The sequence below is a fragment of the Plasmodium malariae genome, assembly GCF_900090045.1.
Source record: "Plasmodium malariae genome assembly, chromosome: 14".
NCBI lineage: Eukaryota > Apicomplexa > Aconoidasida > Haemosporida > Plasmodiidae > Plasmodium > Plasmodium malariae.
Genome location: NC_041788.1, coordinates 2,097,090 through 2,122,936, shown reverse-complemented (window position 1 = coordinate 2,122,936; position 25,847 = coordinate 2,097,090). Strand labels below are relative to the sequence as shown.

The 25,847-nt window shown below is 25.2% G+C and overlaps 4 protein-coding genes and 1 non-coding gene across 5 annotated transcripts; 4 read left to right on the top strand and 1 right to left on the bottom strand.

Moving 5' to 3' along the window:
- Positions 1-296: 296 nt before the first annotated feature.
- On the top strand, positions 297-3,152 carry DPH6 (diphthine--ammonia ligase, putative; the record flags this gene model as incomplete). The annotated part of the gene is made up of 7 exons (XM_029008142.1): positions 297-414; positions 1,714-1,812; positions 2,035-2,120; positions 2,227-2,303; positions 2,418-2,469; positions 2,572-2,638; positions 2,908-3,152. 7 exons carry the CDS (start codon positions 297-299, stop codon positions 3,150-3,152), a joined length of 744 nt encoding a protein of 247 aa, XP_028864461.1.
- Positions 3,153-3,987: 835 nt separating this feature from the next.
- Positions 3,988-12,435, bottom strand: PMUG01_14056700 (transcription factor with AP2 domain(s), putative; the record flags this gene model as incomplete). The annotated part of the gene is made up of 1 exon (XM_029008141.1): positions 3,988-12,435. The coding sequence occupies one exon, from the start codon at positions 12,433-12,435 to the stop codon at positions 3,988-3,990; it is 8,448 nt and encodes a 2,815-aa protein (XP_028864460.1).
- Positions 12,436-18,716: 6,281 nt separating this feature from the next.
- GRP94 (endoplasmin, putative) lies at positions 18,717-21,209 on the top strand (the record flags this gene model as incomplete). Its single annotated transcript, XM_029008140.1, has 1 exon — positions 18,717-21,209. One exon carries the CDS (start codon positions 18,717-18,719, stop codon positions 21,207-21,209), a length of 2,493 nt encoding a protein of 830 aa, XP_028864459.1.
- Positions 21,210-22,541: 1,332 nt separating this feature from the next.
- PmUG01_14056500 lies at positions 22,542-22,660 on the top strand. Its single transcript, XR_003751959.1, has one exon. It is a non-coding gene; the product is annotated as an uncharacterized ncRNA (small nucleolar RNA).
- A 1,558-nt stretch (positions 22,661-24,218) lies between these two features.
- PmUG01_14056400 (conserved Plasmodium protein, unknown function) lies at positions 24,219-25,745 on the top strand (the record flags this gene model as incomplete). The annotated part of the gene is made up of 1 exon (XM_029008139.1): positions 24,219-25,745. The coding sequence occupies one exon, from the start codon at positions 24,219-24,221 to the stop codon at positions 25,743-25,745; it is 1,527 nt and encodes a 508-aa protein (XP_028864458.1).
- Between the last annotated feature and the right edge of the window lie 102 nt (positions 25,746-25,847).

Here is a 25,847-nt window from a genome sequence, read left to right as displayed (position 1 = left end):
TAAAAAAAGAAATATATATCAAAAAACAAAAAAAATAATGCATAAAAATATAAAGCGAACCATTACAGAAAAAAACTATATTTTGAAAATCAAGTGTAAAAAATAACTTTTTCCAATATAACAGAAATAGTTGTATACATATTTGATGAAAAAACACATTTTATGAGGAATAAATTTTTTTTGGAAAAATAATCTTTTACAATATAATTTGAATTTTGAATACAATTCATTTTTGTTCTATTTTGTTCTGTTTTTTTTTTTTTTTTTTTTTTTCCACTTTTCTTTAAAAAATAAAGATGAATATTGTTGGTCTAATATCGGGAGGAAAAGACAGTTTACAAAACTTGATTTATTGTTCTAAATATGGTCATAATATCATATTATTAGCTCACCTTCTACCATATAAGAATCAAAGTAATAACTGATTTTGTAAATTTGTACGTACGCATGTACATATATAAAAGTGTATACGTATGTTGGTATGTATGGGAATATATGTATATGTACACTCCTATGTATATTTGGAATGTGTACTTTTGTTTGTATGTATTTGTACATGAGTTTATATTCCTATGTATATAAGAAGTGTATTTTTACGTTTGTATGTATGTATTCATGTACGTGCATGTTTGTGTATGTACGTATTTATGTACGTACGTATTTATGTATGTACGTATTTATGTATGTACATATTTATGTATGTACGTATTTATGTATGTGTGTATTTATGTATGTACATGTTTATATATGTACGTGTTTATATATGTACGTATTTATGTATTTACTTGTGTGTACGTGTTTATGTATTTACTTGTGTGTACGTGTTTATGTACATATGATTATATACATATATATGCGTATAGCATTACTGCATATATAATAACACTAATAATTTATATAAAGATGTTGCATATACATGTATATATATATTACAAAAGAAACTATACGAAGTATTACACATGTGTATATTTACCAACACACTTATTTTATTTAACATTGTATTCTTTTTATTTCTACTACCCTAACCTATGGCATTTCTGTTAATGAATAATATCCTTTTTTTTTTTTTTTTCCTTTTCTTTCTATTATATTCCGAGTGTTCTTCCTTTTTTGAATCATAAAAGAAATAAAGAATTATGGAATATACTTTTTAACTATCTGCTAACTACTGTATGATTGTAACCGACTATATAACATAATACTGTTATTTATGTTTTTATAGTTATTCCATATATATTCTTTTTTCTTCATTTTATATGTGTTTGTTCTAATTTTTCTTTTTTAAACTTTATTCATTTAACAGAATAAATATCAAAAAAAAAAAAAAAAAGAACGGAAAAGGCATTAGAAATTTACATTCTTTTTTTTTAACTTTAACTTTATCTTTTTTTTTTTTTTTTTTTTTTTTTGGTTAAAGCGACTACAGCTTCTCCCCTTTTCGCTTAAAAATTTATTTTACAAGAATACTAATATCTTACATATATATAAGAATGCACGCGACTTCAAATTAGAACATATGCACTCATATATACATGAGCTTGTATACATATAATAATTTGCCACATCGTACGAATACGTGTAACTATTTACCATATCTTGGAAATACATATGCATATTAATGTACACACATAATATTTGTATACATATGCTTACATATGAGATACACATTTACTGTGATATCTTTTTGTATTTGTTCCATAAAATTTTTCATAGATGAGACTGACAGTTATATGTATCAGAGTGTGGGTTTTGAACTTGTTCAATCAATTGCAAAATGTTTGGAAAAACCTTTGATTCAGCATCAAATTAAAAGTACATTACTATATAACAAAAGGAAAAAAATAATTTCATATAAACACTAATTAATAATGCAGTTATTACTATTTGTTTGTTATTTTACTTCTTAAATTTTTTTATTTTTTCTTTAAAATAAAAATTGACAACACGTTAATATTTTAGTAAAATAAAATAAACCTAAAAAATAAAGATTTAAAAAAGGAAATACGAACACACTTACTACTTTTATCATTTTAGGAAAAGCAGTTAATATTGACTTGTTGTATACTTATGATTCTAATGATGAAGTTGAAGATTTGTATGAACTACTGCTCGAAGCTAAGGTAAAGAAGTAACTAGTGTTTATATGCATATATGCTTGTGTAAATAAATAAATATATATATATGATACGAACGAAGATGCATACTTTTTTTTTTCTTCTTTATAAGACAAAATTTCCCAGCATAAATGCAGTATCATGTGGGGCTATCAAGTCAAATTATCAGAAGAAGCGATTGGAACACGTGTAATTAAAATACTTATAAATTTACACTTGTATTTTCATTTAAAACTACATATTATAATACTGCATCCTTTTTTTCTTTTTTTTTCTTTTTTTTTTTTTTTTAACACCTCAAAGTTGTGAAAGATTAAATTTGCAAATTTTAGCTTACTTGTGGGAAAAAGATCAGGTCATAAAATATAATATGTTGAGTGCAAATAATACTATGTAAAAAATTGTTAATAATCATTTTTAACTTTATATTTTATTATTTGATTTTTTTTATTTACAGAAAGAACTGTTGCAAAATATGATTAGCGATGGCATGGAAGCAATAATTGTGAAAACTGCAGCATACGGTAAATATTAATAAAGAAAAAAAGAACAAAATGGGATATAATTTTTTTCACATATATACATGTGCGTATATATACGTATATATATGTACACCTGTGCATACGATAATATATTCATGTATTATTTTAAGTGCATAAAGAAAATATGTTAAGAAATAGAAGTAAAAAATGAAAAATATGTAACAAAAATACATTCATAGTACTCTTTTTTTTTTTTTTTTTTTTTTTTTTTTGTTTTGCCTTTGTTTCATCTGTATGTTAAAACAATAAAGGGTTGAATAAAGAACATGTTGGCAAATCTATAAAAGAAATGTACGAATATCTAAAAATGATGAACACTAAATATGGCTTAAACATTTGTGGGGAAGGAGGAGAATATGAAACTTGTACATTGGATTGTTCACTATACAAATACAAAATAGTTATTGAAGAATATGAAGTAATTCAGCATACAGATGATTCAGTATGCCCCGTTTTTTTATTTAAACCTTTAAAATGGAAACTTGAAAAAAAATGATAAAATTTATTTATATTTTATAAATATTTTTAAATTTTAAGTAAAAGTGAGGACGAGTTTTGCATTTTTTACACTGACATTTTTTACTTTGAATATGGTGTATTTTTTAATATATTAACCTTTCGAATTATTACACTTTTCACTATACATTTTACACTTTGCTCCTTTTATTTCATATTTTAAGGATAACATATTATATTTTGCGGATTACATTTTATAATTTTTTTTTACATGAAACCACGGGGGTTTTACCTTTTTAATTTGACTCAATTTATTTCAATTTAATTTTTTATTTTAATTAAAAGTGCTATTAAAGCATTTTTGTAATAACGGAATTTGAACAAACACGTTTTGTTACTTAACATGAGCAAATATATATATGAACAAAATTTTCTGCAAACGTACACACTAATATATATGTATACGCGTACACATATATACATGTACATGAGTAAGCGTGTAGTTCAATATATAACTGTTAAATTTAGAAAAGGTTATTATACATGCTCTTTATGCACGGCAAAAATGTGTTATGTAGATATACACCTGAATGTTCATAATTATATAAGAACACTTAAATAAATAAACATAAATATGTATTATATATATATATATATATATATACATACAGACGTGCAAAAACATAATTTATCACAAGATTTTTTCCTTATGCGTGGAAATGGTATAAACCGAATTGTTAACGAGATATGATTAAAACATTAAAAAATATGAAAAAACAAATAATAAAAAAAAGAAAAACAAAAATAAGTAATAAAATATAAAAAAAATAAGAATAATAACAATGAAAAATACATTTCTTTCTTTTTTGTTTATATTAAAGAGGCAGTTTTTGTAAATTGTAAATGTACAGTTCCTGCGTATTTGGTGATAACATATGAAGTAATTTTCTTTTTTCCAATAAATTACTAAATAAATGAATGTAAGGCTTAATTGTATTAATGGAATTTGCTTCTGAAATTTTAACAATGTGTTTATTAATAATATTTTTTATATCTGGAAAGCTTTTTAAAAAATTAATAGAACAATTTCTTAAGCATTTATTTTTTATATCAGTCAATATATATTTTGTAGTAATCTTTGATATCATTAACTTGTTTTTCCCATTATCCATTTGATCCCCATTACTAGCTGTATTTGTATTGCTTATATATGTGCTATTTAAATTGGTATAGCTTAATTTATCAACACCAAATTGTGCACTAATTTTTTTTGCTTGACCATCAAATACATTACCATTAATTTGATCGCTTTTAAAATAATTATCATTTATGCACGAATTTTCTATTTCTGAACAGTTTAGTATATCATTATATTTACAGTCATCATAAAATTGGCCTAAGCACTGATTTATGTTTTCGCATTTATTATAATTAGCTGCAAATTTGGTATCATTAAAAAATTGCTCATTATTTGAAAAGGAATTTTCATTTAAAATTCCTCCTCTGTCTCTAAAATTTTTATTATTGTTATTATTCAAAAACTGTTTATTTTGAATTAGAATGTTCTTACTTAAAAGCTCGTTACCACCTTCATGTATGTTATTATTATTTGAAATGAGCTCATTCATTCTACATGAATTCATATCTTCATTTTTTTTATTACTCCTCGTAATGTTGCTAATGTCGTTTCGACTGTCTCTATTATTTTCATTATTCATACTACTTTTTTTGTTTATACTGCTTCTTCTGTTCATGACGATATCACTATTATTAATGCTATTTGTATGGTTGTCATCAACATTATGTTGGCTTTTCAAAAACATTGAATTATTTCTCACAAGCTCATTATTAGATACAAAATTTTTCTTCATTTCATTGGTCACATTACCTGTGAAAAATTCTCTGTTTTCACCGAAATACGTACTTTTCTCTTTGAAATGGTTATTGGAATTATATGAGTTACAATTATTTTGTAAGTTGTTATAATTTTGTGTGCCGCTATTATTTTGAGAGCTGCTACAACTCTGCGCGTCGCTTTTTCTGCACATATTACTACAATTCTGCACCACTTGAGTGCTCGTTAGTTGACTGGTATCACTCACACAGGTATTATTTTTATTATTCAACTTTTCATTGTTTTTGGCATAATGGCTATCACTTGTGTGTACTATAGGTGTCATAAGTTTGTTATTGTACACACTGCTAGCATTATAAGGATTACTGTTCAGATATGAATTTTCTTGACATAGATTATTTACAGATTGATTATCAGTAAAGGTGTTGCTGGTACATTTATTTTTTCTGTAAAAAGTAGTGTTGTTAAAATTTTCATGATTTGTATAATTTTCTGTTTGTTCATTTATGATTTGATTTTTTTTCTTCTTCATATGTGCATTTAAATTATTATTAATAACATTGATATAAAAACTGCTATTAATTAAATTACAGAATATGTTGTTATTATTAGTTTTACCATCACTTAACTGATTATTTATTAACTTATTATACAAATGATTGTTTATCAGTTTCTTGTATAAGTGACTGTTTATCACATTTTTTTTTTTCTCAAGGAAACCATCTATTTGGTTATCTTTTATCTTGTTCTCATGTTTTATATTTCCATTCATACATTTGTTTATATTTGTATCATCACGAGGTTTGTCAAAATTTTCATTTATGTCTTGTTGGTAGCACATTTTATCATTTTCATTAGAAATTTTTTGTAAGGTATTTCTTTTTTTCTTGTACGCATTTTTATTTACCATTTTGGTACTACTATTTGCAGAGGATGTTTCATTTTTTTTTTTTTCTACACATTGTAACGAGGTTTGCATGTCCATTTGATTTCCCATTTTCCTTCCTACACCTACTTGCTCATACTTAGTTTTGCTGCTCATATTTGATAGTACAAGTTGGTTCTTACTACAGTTGGTTTGATCAAAATTATTTTTAGCCCTTTTTTCTTCTCCTCCATTTTGCACATTTTCCGAAACTGAATTCTTTTTTTCATTATTTTCATCCTTTTTCTTTCTTCTCTTTTTGATTGACTGACTTTTAGCATTAACTTTTTTCATATTTAATTCATATAAATAATTATTATGATCTGCATAATGAACATTGTTTTCATTATTACTTAGTACCATATCTTTCAATAGGGAACAAGATTTACCAGATGACTTATAATTTAAAATATTATTTGCTACATTATATTTCACATTCTGTTTTCTACAATTAATAGCTAGTAACCTTGCATTTTGAAATCCATATTTTTTAACGGAAAAATATTTATGTACAGTTTTACAATTAGACCTCCAGTGAGATACCCATAAGTTTTGTTTTCTGTCATAACTCACTCCTGTGATTTTTGGTAAAAATTTTGCTTTCTGGTATAATTCGTCATTATTTTCTTTTGATTCCTTGGGTTTTACTTTTTTAAGACATCTACCACTGTTAGGAGCGGCAGCAGTAGCAGTGGTTGTAGCATTACCGCTGTTCTTTCTTCTTCTTTTTTTTCCTCTTATGGGACAACTGTCCTTGTTCAATAAGCCATTTACACCTCCTACGGCAGTAGTACTGTTTGCAAGGGCTGCCTTATCATTACTGCTAATCCCTTTACCATTATCATTGTTAAGGGTATAATTTCCATGAAAAGGTATATTACTAGAGCAGTTTAAACCAACTGGCCATTTATTGTTCCTATTGTCTTTATTTACATCACAAGTGGGCACATTATTGCCAAGATAAACAAGATTACAGCTAGAACTTTTATCGCTGGACTTATTCATCATATTATTATATAACTTGTTAATATTCAATTCTTTTATATTATTAGTAATTTTATAATGGCTATTACACAGTTTTAAGAAGTTATCCTGTAAGATATTTTCATCTGCGGAGTTATTATTATTATTATTAGTAGTAGTAGTTGTTGTTGTAGTAGCAGTAGTAGCAGTAGTAGTAGTAGCCGAAGTAGTAGTAGCCGAAGTAGTAGTAGCAGTAGTAGTAGTAGTAATCGAATTATTATTATTAGGTTGACATGTGTTGATGACAATTCCGTTGGAGCACTTGTCCCCATTTGAATTAATAACGACACTACCATTTTCCCCATTTTTCACTGGTTGCAAAAAATTTCGACAGGTTTGGTTGTTATTACAAGCTACTTCTATACTGTTTAAAATGGATGATTCACATTTATTATCATATCCAAATTGTAAATTATTTGTTCTATCATACATGACTTTCGTGTGTATTATATTTTTAGGAAAAGATTTTTTTGTCTGCTCTCCACTAACATTGTGCTTATCTTGTTGATAATTTGTTTTATCGCCACGATGCATACTACTAACACTGTTAATATTATTCACTCCGCTAATACTGTTAGTACTATTCATACTGCTAGAATTGTTAACAGTATTCATGCCACTAACACTATTCACACCGCTAATATTTTTTAAAACATCCATGTTTTTATTCGTTGAATAATTCAGCGTTCCACAGCTAGTTCGAAGAAGACCACTACTACTACTATTGGTTTTATACACATTTTGTTTTCCAACAAAATTTACATTGTACATATGGTTAACAGTGGTTTGATCCTCATTCCCCCCATTGTCACCTCCACAATTAGACACATCACTAACATTATGATTCGCGGTAAGAGAAATAGCAATTCCGTTTGAATTACAGTTATAAGTAGAAGCACCATTTTTAATTTTACTTAAATTATTTTGTTCATTTATAGTATTTACAGTACTAGGGACATTTCTTTTAATTAGACTAGGTACAGCATCACGATTATTTTCAATTATTTGGTGGTTATTATAGAGATCCCTATTATTATGTATAAAATCATTAGAACAAACTTCATTCTTCTTTTTTTTCCCATTAAAATGATGGAGGTGAAACAATTGAACTCGCCTATTTTTATCATTTTCACCATTAACGCTATTTGTATTACTATCACTATTACTGTTTCTGATAATGTTACTATTATTACCACTGAACTGATTTCTTCCAAATTTGCTTACACTAGTGTTTAAAAATTCGTTGTTATTTTTAATCCAATTTTGAGGGGAAACTCCGTTTTCCTCATTAACCATTCGAACTTTTAACGAGTCACATAATGACGGGATATAATTTTCTGAATTGTCATTTGTGGTAAAGTTGTTAATTATATTAGTGATTCTTTCATTTTCATACATAAACTGTTCTTCACTTTTTTCTAGCTTACATTCTTCATTTTTATTATTACTACAATTGTTATTGTACAAATTATAATATCTCTCCATGTTTTTTTCATTGTCATTTATCTTTTCATAACTAGTTTTATTATGCATTAAATTTTGTTCATAATTTAATTCTTCTTCATTTTTACAAGGACTTATAAATGTCTCATAATATTTTTGTTCACTTAAATAGTTACTCCTATTTTTATTAACAATATTTTTATTATCACACAATTCAAATGCTTTAGTACTACATAATGGATAAGTCACATTTTTGTTACTCATTTTGTCGTCCACACTTTTTTCTCTTGATTTATCTTTTAATATATCACAATTTATATAATTGTTATTTATATATGGCCATACATTCTTTTTAAAAAAAAAAAATTTTTCGCAAATTTCATTTATACTATTTTGAGAATTATATGCTTCATAAGTTTTATAATTCTCTCGGCATATTTCATTTGTATTGTCGTTATTATTGTTATTATTATTGTCATTACTGCTGTTATTATTATTGTTATTGTTACTCCCGGCACATAATTCATACGTTTTACTCTTTTTACAATTATTTTTAAAAGGCATAACGACGTCTTTGATAAAACCTTTAAAATTTCCTTTTAAATGCTCAATATTTATTTTTTCATCATTAATCAATTCATCCATTTTTTTTTTTTTTTTTTTTTTTTTTATATTTACATAATTTACTTTCTCATTATGATTCATTTGCATACAGTCAGAATTTACGTCCTCTGTTAAATTCATGTTTGCATATGTTGAAACTTCTGTATTTTTCTCCTTACATAATTCATTTTTTTTGTTTAATAAATCTCTTTCCATTTGAATCATTTCGTTCAGCATATTTGTATTACACTCTTTCGTATTAGTTTCCTTTTTTGACACTTGTCTGACATCATCTGAGCTTGCCATACATTCACCGAATATTTTCTTATCGTCCTTTTGGGGAGAACTCGATATCTTCTCATAAATATTGTTGTTCATATTCTGCTCCATATTACTGACCAAATGATTACCCAGACTGTTGCTCGGATTGTGCTTTATATTATTGCTCAAATTATTATTCACATTGTAGCTGTTTTGTGTGCCAGCAACAGACGGATTGTAATTATAAATAGCATCATTATTATTCTGGCTAAAATTATTTATGTTTATGTCGTTAACCCTTATATTATTTCCACTAGCATGATCAAGTAATTTGCACATGCTAAAACTATCATCAACGTTATTTTCATCGCTCTTGAATCCTACATGAATAGGGTTAATTTTGAATTTTTGATCTTTGTTCGATATGCTACCATCTTTATTAATATTCGTGTTATTATTATTCCCTATGACTGAGGAACTATCACCGCCTTCTCCGCACATACATGCACTATCATTTTTCACATAATAATCATAATAAGCATCTTTATGATTAGCGCTCAAGCTATTACTTATAACATTACAAGCTTCACTGATATTTACGTCATTTGATCTATTTTCTAGGGAGTCATATCCATATGTGTTCTTTAATTCTGTTCTACACTTTTTGATAGGCACTAGGTCTACATAACTACCCATTATATCGCTTTCCTCCTTATGACATACTCTATTAGTGATTATTTCATTCTTATCATTGTACACGTAATCGCAATTTCTCAAAATCATTTTTGTATTGATGCTATTATTATTCTTATCTAGGTTACTTGTATAAATTTGCTTATCTACATCTGGCTTATTATGGAAATAATTATTCTCTGTATATAAGTTTCTTTTCACTTGTAAACACGAATTTATGTCTTTTTTAACAATTGCACTATCCATATTATGTTCATAATTACTTGGTATATAAACAATGTTACTACTATCAAGTAATGTACAAGAGCAAGGGGAAATATCAACAACATTATTATCATTTATAATTTTTTTATTTTCAATAATCTCCTCTAAAGGTATATAATTCTTATCAACTGTTATGGGACAAGATGGGGTATGATATACTTTTAACTTAGAATCCGTAGAAGTAGTACAGCTCGTACTATATTGGTTGTGTAAACTTTGTGGGGCACCCTCATTGTTCTTATTTTCGTAAGTTGATATTGGTTTGATATTATTTATATGTGCAGCAAGGATACCGTTGCTCTTGATAGGATCGTAATTTTCTTTATTCGGGAAAAACTCCCCTCTTTCACTATTCTCCAGATAAACTAAACTATCCGTACTCACTTGCTTTTTTTCAAAATATTTACAATTATCAAAAGTGTTCAAATTATTTACTGTACTAGAACAATTTTCAATGAGTTCGTTTTTACTACTTAATATCATTTTCTGTGGGTTAAAACTAGCTGCATATAATAATGCATTTTCTTCCTTTCCATTAATTGAATCTTGTACATTCATTTTCTCATTTTCATACCTACTACAACTTGAACTCTCATTTGTGCTATTATTAGTATTTATAAGGTTATCATTTAGCAAAATATTCCTAATCTTGTTACTTCCATTGTTGACTTTTCCACAAACATGACCACAACTACCGTTCACATTATCCCCATTTCTAACACCTTCTACATGGTTAACGATAATACTTGTATCCTCCGTGTTATTTACTCCATTGAATAAATTATTATTGTTATTCAACTTACATTCATTTACTATTTTTGTACACATGCTCTCATTTATAGTCCTCTTCAAAGTGTGCATAAAGTTGTTATTATTAATTATGTTGTTATTGATAATGTTGTTATTAATAATGTTGTTATTTATAATATTATTATTAATTATATTATTATTTATGATATTATTGTATATTATATTATTATTTAGTGAATTCATTTCATTACCACTAATCTTGGAAATAGGATTGTATGCATCATTTAAACTACAAATATCAGTTGAAACTTTGTTTTCTTGGCAAGCTAATTTGGTATATGGTGCATCACCATTTTCAACATTAGATCTATATCCATAATCGGAAACGCTATCACTTAAAATACTATTGTTCTTTTGAATTAGGTCAGTACCTACACTTTCCTTTCCCTTCATGAGTACATTTCTGTACAAGTTATTATGCACATTACTTTGTGCACTCTTAATACAGGATGAGTCTGTGTTTGCACCATACTGATTGTTACTACTTGAGCATGCATGAGCTTTTTTACTTGTGTAGTACATATCTTCAGCTTCATATTTGTTCATTTCTGTTTTTTTACATTCTCTATTATTCAAAAATGAACTACATGTATAATTAGACGCACCTTCTAAATTTACAGCTCCATCATCTTTACTAAGATGATTATTATACAATACTTTACTATCATACTCCTTGCTTTCATCAATTCTTATTTTATCACCATCAGCATTAGCATTATGCATATCATTCTGAATACCTTTAACAATATCATTTTCATTCTCGTCATAATTAACAATACCATTATCACTGCTATTCGTGTTCATACTAACCATGTGGTAAAGTTTAGCGTTAACAACATTGCCAATATCTAGGTTTCCCTTATTGAACACGTTACTAGATGAATTATTTATATAATCTGAAGTATTATTACTTCCAAATACATTAACGTTTACATTGTTGCTACATATATTACTCTTGTGTGTTATGTTATCATCTTTCTGTTTATGTTGTAAGGAATCATGAATATTCAAACTGTTCCCTATATCACACTTAACAAAAGAAATACCACTTTGCTTTTCTTTAATGCTATTTTTTTTTTTATGATTCATTGTGTCTTCTACATTTACACACACATTCTTGTTTATATTTTTATTAGCCTCATCCGTACGTGTATTATCTATATTTTGCGAGTTAATAATATTGTAATAAATATCATTACCTGAACTGTTTATACTATTGTTATTGTTGCTATGTAATACATTACAAAAGTTACTATACATGCACACATTTTTTTCATTATTACTGATGTAATTATTTTCAACGTTTCCTTTATTATACCAACTATTTTCAACAGACGTATGATCTGATCTATTATCACCTTCATTTCTGTTATTCAATAAATCTGAAGCTTTTATAGACACTGAACAGTTAATATTTATATTATTGTAATTACACGGGATGTTCATTTTGACCTTCTTTCTTTTTACAGTGTTAAAAAATTTGTACAATCATACGTAGATCTGTGTGCATATAAACAAGTGAAGCAGTCAATATACGCGCACATATATATATATATATATATGCACGCACGTATGTATGCATATAAATGTACACGTAGATATATTTTAACAAAAATTATTATTAATGCTAAATGTATAAAATTTGGAAGGAAGGAAATAAAAAAGGAAAAAGTTTAAAAGAAGGTTTACTCAGTTCCCTTCTCTCTTCCTTACAACTAAATGTTGAATACTTTATTGTATTTATTATATATATTCTTGTTTGTACTTCTAAATATACGTACTATTTATACACAAAATTCGTATCCCACACGTATGTAGAAATATGTCTATCCATTGATTATAAATAGGCATTAAAAAGAAAAAAACTGCAAAAATTGTTAAAGAAAGGTTTTTCCTTTGTTTTTTAATTAAAATTTCTAAAAGAAAATAGCAAGAAGATAACACAAAACATTATATTTTCTTTCTTGTTTGAATGAAAATGCTAGTAAAGTCTATCACTACTATTTCATCCTCTCATGAAGGTGTGTAAAATAGACATTTTAATAACGTTTATAAACAAATACATTTGTAAAGACGTATATACGCACGTATGTATATAAACGCAAACTAATCTACCAGAAATATATCTAATACTTTAAAGGGTTAAAAATATATAACCAAACATACATATACAGTTAATTACATTTATAATTTTATGAATCTGAACAATAATTGCTAAATATACAAAAAAAAAAAAAAAAAAAATGGTAATAAAATAAAATTAGAAAAATGTAGAAAATTCCATGCGTGATGAAAAAAAAAGAATAACATCTACTAAAATGATAGGAGTATCTTAGCATCAAATAAAGAAAAATATACATATACACATGGATACATACATATAAACATAGACACACTCGTGCATATACTCATATATGCTTATATATGGGAAATGCGTTAAACTAAAAAAAAGGCATGGTTGCTGAAGTTTTCAAAACAGCGTAACCTAATATTATTTATGTAATAAAACGATCTTTTTTTGTTTTAAACTCCTAACATTTTATAAATAAAAAAACACTTAATGTGCATACATATATATATTTATATACATACATATATGTATGGAATTATGTATATATGTTAGTATGAATAATAAAAATGTGAAAATGCGAAAAAGGAGAAGAAACTAATACTGTCTATAATGTGTTCACAATAAGTTCATTATGATTAAAAAAAAAAAATTTATATATACATTTCTTGAAATTTTTATGAATATTAAGTTCTCTCGTGCGTTCATTCTCTACTACATATTTAAAAAAATATTCAAATATAAAATATACATAGGTTATTTAAAATAATACAAACAGCAGGATATATAATAATAAAAAGTTATGCATATAAACATTTGTACGTATGTATGTATATAAGTATGTATATGCATATTTATGCAATATGAATAAAAATAAAATTCTTACTTTTTTATAAGGAAATTTAGGATAATAAGAAAATGAAAAAAAAAAAAATAAAATAAATAAATGAATCGTGTGTACATTAAGTTAAGAAAAAAATATATATTAATAATAGTTTCGTTCAGTATATTTAAATATATACTGCAGGAAAAAGAAAGATAAGGAATAATAAAAATATCCTAAATAAAAAAAGGAATATATGTTTTACAAAATAAAGTACAATATATGTATATATATCATATACTAATTAATAAAAGTATATTCGTACATTTAAAATATTATTACTATTATATAAGTAAAGAATTTAGCATGAAATAATAATACTCTTTTAAAAAGGTATTTTAAAATGGGCTTCTGTTAATATACACATTTATAATTGTATAAGGATGAAAAAGCATAGATTTTATAAAAATAAAAATATCTTAAATTTTGACTAAATGTATATTATTTTAACTAAATATTATTATTTTTTTTTTAAAATAGCACAATTTCATTCTTTCAATAAGACTTTTCTTTTAATACAATTAATTATGTACACCCATAACATAATATTTATACAAACGTATACACAAACAGAAACATATATTTTTTATACATATGTACATATTTGTATATATATATTCGTAACTAATACTTAGACTAAAAAAATGAAATAAGTTAAAAATGTAACAAACAAAAAAAAAAAAAAAAAAAAAGAGATCATGTATATATGTTAGCGCGTACGCACTGCTAGAAAAGTTTACTTTATTTCATATTTTAATAAATGCATAAAAAAAATAAAAAACATAAAAATAATTATACATAAAAAATATTATTATAAGTGTAAATATAAATGTAAGTGAAAATGAAAATTAATATGAAAATATTAATAATAAAAAAAGAAGAAATATAGTTTTTAATGTCTATGATTTTATGCTCAAATTTTTATATCAGTTCTTTAGTTTTTTTCATGATTTTTATTCCTATTTTTTTTTTTTTTTTTTTTTTACATTAATAATATAAATTTAAATTATAAAGAGTCGTTAAAGTGTAATTAATATATTAATTATAAGGGTATCATAAGAAAGAATAAATTAGAAAGATAATGAAAAAAAAAAGCTTTACAATTAATACAATAAATACATTTGTAATGAAAGGCTTTTTTTTCAATTCCAAACTTCGGCATTTCTCTTGTATAGGTACTTTTAAGGCTGAAAAGATAAATATACATAAAAATATGTGCGTATAATCACATGCATGATAATTATATATGCCTATATATGCACACGTGTGAAGATGTACATGTAAACACATACATATATACATATATATAGGGTATAAAATTATTGAATATATGATAATGAGAAAAAATTATGAAAATAAAGATAGAGAAAAATATAGAAAACATAGCACAATAATAATCTTTCCTACAGCTCTTGAATTTTTTAAATTTTAGTTTCAGTCCAAAACATATAAAAATATTTAGTAAAAATAATGTAAGATTTTTTTTTATATTTTTTTACATATCCGATATTTTTACATTCCTAAAATGTCAAATTGGTTATATCTTAGTAAATAAAAATGAATAAGCAGCATGCAATTTATTTTTATAATATAATTTATGAAACCCCGTTTTTTGTAAGTTTTTAATGCTAATTGGAAAACGTACTAATGTGTGTATTTTAATATAACTATAGGAAAAAGAGATAACAAAATTGTTTATTTTAACATTTCTGCAAAGAGCTATGTTCCCATACATATATATATATTCACATATAACTTCGAACAACAGGCTAAAATGGGTTAAAAGGATGAACCTGATGGAGCATATTAGATGTAGGAAAATTTTATTTCCTTTTTATTTTTAAAAATTAAAAATACATATATAATTACGTTTCTATATATAGAAACCACATTTATAAAAAGTATTAATATAAACTTGAAATTAAAAAAAAATAGACATAGTGAAACTTCTAACATATGAAGGTGAAACTATTTAAAAAAAAAAAAAAAAAGGAATATTATTTAATTGATGCAATTTCCTTATTTATTCTTCCCAAAAAAGCTAGCTAGATATATAATATATATATTTGTATATTATACATATACACAAATGTAATATTTTTTCTGCCTACTTGGAACTTGTACAAAAACACCCTCAATATTTAGCCCCTCATTGCTCCCGTTTCGAGCAACTGCAAACTTATTTCAAAATAAATTTTACTTTATTTTTAGAATTAAATTTTGGGATTTTGCATTTTTTTTTTTTTTTTTTCTGTTCCCATTGTACACCCAGTCTTTTCATTCAACACAAATATGATGTAAAAAACCTTTTTATTTTTTTCTTTACGTAAAAATTATTAATAAAAATCAAAAAAAAAGTATAATTTAATGCTCTGTTATTTGTTACAAGAAAAAAAAATATATCAATAGTATATCATTTATTGTAATATTCATATCTAATATGCCTCTTTTGCTATATTTAAAAAAAGTGTGTATCAGAAAGAATAAAAAGCTTGTTGAGCAAATAATTAAAGTATAGTAAAAGCGCTTAGAAATTAAAAATATATTCCAAAATATAATATAAAATAATAATAACAAAAAATTCACCAAAAAAAGTTAATGGCAGTGTAATGCCATTAACATGCTATTGCATTTGCGGGGACAAAACGGAGTCTCACATCATTTAATAGAAAGGCTTAAGAGGTGCACCCATATGTATAGTATGTATTTACGCAAATATATGCTACACGTAGGAGTCCAATGTAGGTGAGGCAGTTTACCTTTTCTTATTGTAGCAACAGGACCAAAGGTAAACCAAAAAAATATTTTTTTTCTTTCATTTATTTTTGGAACTTTTTGAATTCTGGTGTATTTTTTCGTGTTTTCTTCTGAACTTATACTACATAATTTTAATTATTGTATTATTTTATTTTTTTTTTATGAATATAGATTTTCTTCATTTTATTAAAGTACTCACGTGTGCAATTCCAACTCTTGTAAAAGAGTCCTATGAACGTATGAATATATTGTATACTAACATTATAATAGACGACAATAACTTCTTAAAAATAACTCATAAAAATCAACTGATAAAATCCCCTTTGTTTTTCCTAGGTACATTTAGCTCATACATGTTTAACTATTATATATTTATGTACATATTTGAGTTATACCTCATATATATATGAACAAAAAAAAAAAAAAAAAAAAAATGATACCCAACTACTTTTACATTATATTTTATTATTCATCATATTCAAAAATACTTTTGTATACCTCATGGTTCCATCATTTTTTTATAATTACAGTAATTACTTAACACATAAAAATATTGTTTTTACATTTTATAGTTATCCATTATTTCCCTATAATTTTTTATTTTTACCCATTATATAATATTTGGGTTTAAAAAAAAATGAATATACAAAATACATTCTTCAATTCTACTTTTTAAGTGTGCCTTCAATTGATAATTTACAAAAAGAAAGAAATTAAATTTGAAAATAATATTTTATAACACATTTTCTTTTTTTGTTAAATAGTGCAATAGAAAAAATTGACGTTGCTAAAATAATATATTATACTTTTAATGGATGCCTTAAGGGAAAACAAATTATGCATACAGAAGTATAACATATTTATAAATATATCTAGGTATGTACACATATATATATATATATATGTGAATAGGATAATTAATTTATAAGAGGACGGCTAACACTTACATTGAAAAAAAAAAACAAAATAATATAAACAATTATGTTAAGAAAAATATAAGGAACCAGCTAAGGCCTTAACATAAAATTAATTCATTCTTTAATGCAGTTTTTCCTTATTACATTTTTTTTCTTTTGTTTTCATGAGCATTTATTTTTTTTATTTTTTTTTTCAGTAGAAAGGATAAGATTTATGCATACATTTTTTTGGTATAATTTTTTTTTTTCATCTTCCTTGTGCAGTATCCTTAGTTTTTTATTATTTTTCTTTTAATTTTATATTTTCACGTCATATGATAATATATGTTATTTCATTTTTTTTTTTTTTTTTTTCTTACCACATCTTATATACATATTTTACCTGTTGAATTGTATTATTACACCTTTTTTGTACGAATCTCCTTTTTTAATTAAAACATACATTATGAAGATCGAATTAATAATCATATAATTAACAGTTTTATTTTATTTATTTATTTTTTTTAACTTTCCCCAGTATTATTGTGTTTACAAATTCATATAAGCATATATATGCAAAGATACACTAATATATATATGTGTTACATATGAGCTTTTTGCGTGGGCTTGAAAAATTTTCAGTATATTCCTTTTCCATTCAAAGGGCTTATACATTATTTTGTGTTCATATCAAAAGGGCATAGATATATACATATATATGTATATATTTACACCTATGTAAATGCACGTTTATGTATGTGTATTGCATATATATATATGCATACGTATTTGAATAATTAGTAAGAATATTTTATGCAAAATATTTAATTAGAAAAATAGAGTTACCTTTTAAGGCACACATACAGTTTATGTGCGTACGTGCGTTGTGCTCAAATTTGTTGGTATAAGGACTCTGAATGATTTTTGTAGAACCCATTTTGCATTATACATTTTGTTTTCATAAACAACATAAAAAAAAAATAATAAAAAAAAAAAAAAAAAAAAAAAAAAAAAAAATAATAATAATAATAATAATAATAAAACAAAAAAAATAAAAAAGAGGCAGAACAAAACAAAGACTCTACAGAACTGTTACGAAAAAACATCCTTTCTTTCGATAAAAATGAAATTAAATAAAATTTGTACTTGCTTGTTTCTTGCCTTGTTTTTCTCTTGCCTAAATTTGATACAAGATAATACAAAGATACTATGTGAGAGTATTAATAATACCAATAATAATAATGAAAAAGGGGAAGAAGGAGATGAAAAAAAAAAGACTAGTAATGAAGAACAAAAAAGAGACAAAGATATGTTAGAAGAAATTAAGGAGGATGAAAAACCAACAGGAGGAATAGAAAATCATGAATATCAAACAGAAGTTACAAGACTAATGGATATTATTGTAAATTCCTTGTATACTCAGAAAGAAGTATTTTTAAGAGAGTTAATTTCAAATGCAGCTGATGCATTAGAAAAAATTAGATTTCTATCTTTGTCTGATGAAAATGTATTAGGAGAGGAAAAAAAATTAGAAATAAGGATATCAGCGAATAAAGAGAAAAACATATTATCAATTACAGACACAGGAGTAGGTATGACTAAGGAAGACTTAATAAACAATTTAGGAACAATAGCTAAATCAGGTACATCTAACTTTTTAGAAGCCATATCAAAAAGTGGAGGTGATATGAGCTTGATAGGTCAATTCGGTGTTGGTTTTTATTCCGCTTTTTTAGTAGCAGATAAAGTCATAGTATACACAAAACATAATAATGATGAGCAATACATATGGGAATCTACAGCTGATGCTAAGTTTTCAATTTACAAAGATCCTAGAGGTTCAACATTAAAGAGAGGAACGAGAATATCATTACATTTAAAAGAGGATGCTACTAATTTAATGAATGATAAGAAACTTGCAGATTTAATTTCTAGATATAGTCAATTTATCCAGTACCCCATTTATTTATTATATGAAAATGTGTATACTGAAGAAGTACTTGCTGATATAGCAAAGGAAATGGAAAATGATCCCAACTATGACAGTGTAAAAGTTGAGGAATCAAATGATCCTAATAAAAAAACAAGAACAGTAGAAAAAAAAATTAAAAAATGGAAACTAATGAATGAGCAAAGACCTATTTGGTTAAGAGCACCTAAGGAATTAAATGAAGATGATTATAAAAAATTTTTTAGTGTTTTATCAGGTTATAATGATGAACCATTATATTATATACATTTTTTTGCTGAAGGTGAAATAGAATTTAAGTGTTTAATTTATATCCCTTCAAAAGCTCCATCAATTAATGATCAATTATTTACTAAACAAAATTCTATTAAATTGTATGTAAGAAGGGTATTAGTAGCTGATGAGTTTGTTGAATTCTTACCACGATATATGAGTTTCATAAAAGGAGTTGTTGATAGTGACGATCTACCCCTTAATGTATCTAGGGAACAATTACAACAAAATAAAATCCTAAAAGCTATTTCTAAAAGAATTGTAAGAAAAATATTAGACACCTTCCGTAAATTATATACAGATGGTAAAAAATATAAAGAAAATTTAAGATCTGAATTAGAAAAAGAAACGGATGAAGAAAAAAAAAAAGAAATACAAAAAAAAATTAGTGAACCAAGTAAATATAAATTAATATATAAAGAATATAGAAAATACTTAAAAAGCGGATGTTATGAAGATGATATTAATAGATCAAAAATTGTAAAATTACTTTTATTTAAAACTATGCTTTACCCTAAAAGTATTTCATTAGATACATATGTTGAAAATATGAAACCAGAGCAAAAATTTATCTATTATGCGTCAGGGGAATCTTATGAATATTTATCAAAAATTCCACAATTGCAAATTTTCAAAAAAAAAAATATTGATGTTCTTTTTCTAATTGAATCTGTTGATGAATCTTGCATACAAAGAGTGCAAGAATATGAGGGAAAGAAATTTAAGTCCATTCAAAAGGGAGAAATTACTTTTGATTTAACTGAGGAGGAAAAGAAAAAAGAAGAAAAAGTGAAGAAAATGTACAAGGCACTAATGGATGTAATATCAGACACACTAAGGAATCAAATCTTTAAAGTCGAAATTTCTCGAAGATTAGTTGATGCACCATGTGCAGTCGTTTCAACTGAGTGGGGTTTGTCAGGACAAATGGAAAAATTAATGAAAATAAATGTAAATAATTCCGATCAAATAAGAGCAATGAGTGGTCAGAAAATTCTAGAAATTAATCCAGATCATCCAATCATGATTGACTTGTTAAAAAGATCAGTAGCAAATCCTAAAGATTCCGAATTAACGAAAAGTATTAAAATTATTTACCAGTCAGCTAAATTAGCATCAGGTTTTGATTTAGAAGATACTGCAGACCTAGCTCAAATTGTGTATGATCATATTAATCATAAATTAGGAGTGGACAACAATTTAAAGATTGATGATTTAGACCCCTCCATTTTTGAAACAAAAAAAATAGATGATGTCGATAGTACTGAAGGACATAAAGTTGATCATGAAATTAACATAGACGAAGAAATACTGAAGCAAGATACCAGTACCAATGACGATTCTTCCAACGATAAGAAGAATGACGAATTGTAAGTCTTTCTAATTAGTATTACATATTTTATTGTATCAAGAATCCATTAAAAAATTAAAAATATTAAAACAAAAAAAAAAAAAAATTGAAAATCGAATGCAAATACAAATACAAAATTGAAGTCAAACTCATATTAATTCATAATAAATATAAGTAGAAAACATTAACAAAATATTCTTTTTTTTTCCTTAAAATTTAAATCATCTTATATAACTATATGTGTAAATGCATGGCACTTTAATTTTTTTTTAATTTTATTATAAATAAAAGGTATTCTCTTTATGTATGTTAATAATAACGCAATTCCCAGTTTTTTATTTCGGATAAGTTGTACGCGTATGTATCACAAATGTATGTATATATCCATATACTTAATATTTTCATGCATATATGGTTAAACAACCTACCTAGCAAAAAAAAGCATGCATTAAAATAACAAAGAAATTTAGCGAACCAAACGAAAACGCATTGTTAGCGTTTTACTGTAATTTCTCATATGTGCTTCGTGAATATGCTTGTATGTATTGAAACGTATACATTTATGTATATATATATATACTTCTATATATATACATATGCGTATATTAACTGTGAAGGGCTATATGGATTACAAAATTATAAACAGCACTTATGACATTCTTCATGAGCGTACAATTCGCTTAAGCAAAAAAAATAGATTTTTTAACACCAGTTGAGATTCGCATATAATGTTCCTACGTATGCTCTAAGATTGATTATAGTTCGAGCTAAATGAACAGATTGATTATAGTTCGAGCTAAATGAACATTTTATATAATTAAAGTGCGTTATTATGTATATATATAATGCATGCAAATTTTTGTGTTCTGTGGAATGTTAATGTTTTGTTCGTTTTTCTCTGAATACAGCTTAATTAATTTCTATTTTTATATTTTTATTATTGCAGTGAAAAAATTTTAAGAGCATGTAGTATATAAACAATAAAATACTTAACTTGCTATGCTACAATAATATAAGATTAATTTTTTAATATAAGCGTTTTTTATTCATTTTATAAACAAAAAATAAAAAAATAAAAAATAGTAAAAAAACGGGAAAAAGATAGGGAAAAATTACGAAAAAAATAGGGAAAAAATACGAAAAAAATAGGGAAAAAATACGAAAAAAATAGGGAAAAAATAAGAAAAAAGGAGGAAAAAAATAGGAAAAAAGCAGTTACATGATTTATAATATTTTATAAATGTTCTAGATGTTATTTCATTAACTTGAGCTTTTTCCAAATTTAAAGATTTATAATAATGATATTCCCCTTCATTTAAGAAACCATTATAATTTATTTGGTTATTTAAAAAATTTCCACATGATGAGAAAAGAAAACGGCAACACTTTAACTTATATTACTTTTAATCTTTTAAAAGAAAATATATATAAAGTGGGTGAGCGTCATAAGTGAGTAGTTTTCAATCTGATAGGGGATAATTATAATAAGAATAATGGTTATTAAAAAGAACGGGCAATAAACTGGAAAATGAAATTTTATCTGTCTCATATATATATATATATATATATATATATATATACTTATGTACTTGTATGCATATAATATATATTTTCTCCCCTTTTAGCATTACGTAAAAACGTCTATTTTCTAATAAAGTATTATTTACCCAATGTAAACACCATGTGTAATGTTAAACAGCCATATATATGTTCTATATACTTTTGCTGATTAATGTGCAAGCGTAAATGGAGATGTATATATATATAATTATATATATATACATATGTGTATATGTATATATAAATATGTGTATGTTGTATACATATAAATAACCTTATCATATTCCGTTCCATCTTAGAATATGCATTTGATAATACGTTCTATGTTATCCGTTTAACACTATTTTAACATTATGATCACTACGATAAAAATGCATTTAAATCATGTTTATATATTAATTTTAAAAAAAAAAAGAAAAAAAAAAGACCATATTTGCCATAATAGAAAGAAAATAGAACGAACATTGCACACTTAAAATCATACTCTAAAGATAAATTTATTTGATAAACAATTTACTGAAAAGATAACATAATGCTGCTTCGTACGTACAAATGTATATACTTATGGGACTGCTATTTTAAGAATTTTGTGTTTATACACCTCTTTATTCATTTGAAGAATCCTTCTCATATAAGTTTTGCACAATTTTACCTAGATCTCTTCATAATTATTTATGTGTATTTTTCTGTTTTTTAACAGTGCTATATATTTTTGATATTCTTAAAAGTTTACAAGGATGGGAAAATAAGCTTTTCCTTTTCCGTTTTTACATTATTTTATTTTTATTTTTTTTATACATGTAAAAAGAATTAAAAAATTCATGTGTAAACTGATAAATGGTCGGAAACTTATAAGAACCAAATTGCAAAATATGAAAATAGTCCTATAATAAAGTAAAAGTAAAATGTGAAAAAAAAAAAAAAAACAAACATAAAAAGAACAAAAGAACAAAAAAAGAAAAAAAAAGGAAAAAATAGGATATTATAATAAAAAAGAGAGCAATTATGCAAAAATGTGGATGTTCCATATTTTCGAACAATTCACAAAATAAAAATAAAAAAATAGCACTATATCGCTATACTCACATATAAGGTATAAACACATTTTTTAAGGATAATTTCGTTAACACATTCTTGAGCATGTTAATTTAAAAAAAAAAAAAAGAAAAAAATTAGTTGGTTAATTTATTTATAAGTTGTCATAAACATTTTCTTCATAGTGCTGCAGTTCTTAATAAAAGGTAATTATGAGTACATAGATACTCCGCTTTTTTGTATAATAAAATTGTGCGCAAAAAGTAAAAGTGTTCGCCGAACAATTACCTAATTAAACTATCACATAAGTGCGAATTATTACATAGTAACATATAATAGTGTAGCTACAGAACTATTTTTACACTGTAAGTAAATATACCCACTTCGCACATTTTGTTGTCTGCGCGAACAAAGGTATACACATAGCTTATAGCACTATGGAATGCAGCTTGTTAAACAAGGATGAATACCCATTCGAAAGAAGAGTTTATTACGATAAGGACTATGTAAATTATGAAATGCCTAAAAGCAAGTTCTTGCACATTATTATAAGAATAGGTATATCAATTATAAGTATATTAGTTGTTACGTTGTTTATAAAAAGTAATAGTAATAGTGCAAACAAATTTTTAATGATGCCTATTAATGAAGATACAATGCAGTTGTTTAACTCATTAGGCTTTCCACCAAATAGCAAAGAATTAGTGTACACCAAGTTAGAAAAATGGGGTTTTAATTTATCTGATATTGGTGAAGAAGAATTAAATGAAAATTATCAAGAGGAGAATATAAAAAATTATAAATATTCCAAAAACACATATAAAGATATTTTATTTTCCTATTTTGAAAAAAAAGAAAGGAGTGAAGTAGAAAAAAATTTACTTTTATATAAATTTTTAGAAATAATAAAAGGAAAGGAAATAAATACGTTTTACGAGTTTTTGAATAATTTTATGATATTACAAGACTTAAATTGTTTACCTAGAACTTACAAAGGTATATATATAAATGGAAATTTTTTTATTCAAAATCACTTACATGAGTTAGTGGCAGCTGATATAAGCAAATTGAAAACGTTAATCAATGAACAACCCTATCTATATGTAACTTATCATGGAGGAAAAAAAAAAAATTCAGTACATAATATATGCAAATTTTCGAGAGATGGATATTACTTAGGTTCTATATTACTTCCATTTGAGGAAGGTGGAAAATTTTTTAATTGCATTAGTTTGAGAGGATTATTAATTCATGGAAATAATTTATATGTAACTGATTCGTATAAGGATAATTCTAAAATATTTCAATTTTCAAGTAGTATATCTGAATTATCAAATAGAAGAGAATATATCTCTACGTTTATTAGCCAAGACGCGAAGACTAACCCTTTTATGATTCATCCATATGGTATAAAAAAAAATAATGACTACTTTTATATAAGTTCACAAAACACAGGTACTGTTTTAAGATTTCATATTGATAGTGGGAAATTAGGTCAATCCATAAATTCATATAAGGGATTATCTGACGGATTAGTAGTTAAACTTAATAATAATGATGAAATTCGTGGCATAGATTTTGACAATTTAGGCAAATGCTATGTTTCAAATAAACAAGCAGGAGTTCAAATATATGATAAGGATTTTAATTTAATTAAAATTATTCCTGTTTTTTCCCCTATATCTATTTTATTTGATAGTACAAATAATCATATTTTGGTTGGTAGTTCAAAAACCCATGATATAAAAGAATATGATGTTAATAATTTTGAACTTATAAAGGTTATTAAACATCCTTTACTTAAACATGTTGCAGGCATAACTATTTATCAAGATTCTCTATTTGTTGTTTCTCAGAAGAAAAATAAATTACTCGAATTTTCATTAACAACAGCCTTGTTGAAACGTGTTCTTGTAGACGATTTTAGTGATATCGGAGAACGTGTTATTCTTTCCTTGACATAAATGTAGAGGTTTGTTTCTTAGAAAATTTATACCTGAACAAACAGCGGAACATATTTTCGTATGCGCGTGAAGATATGTATAATGGAATATGCATTTGTACAT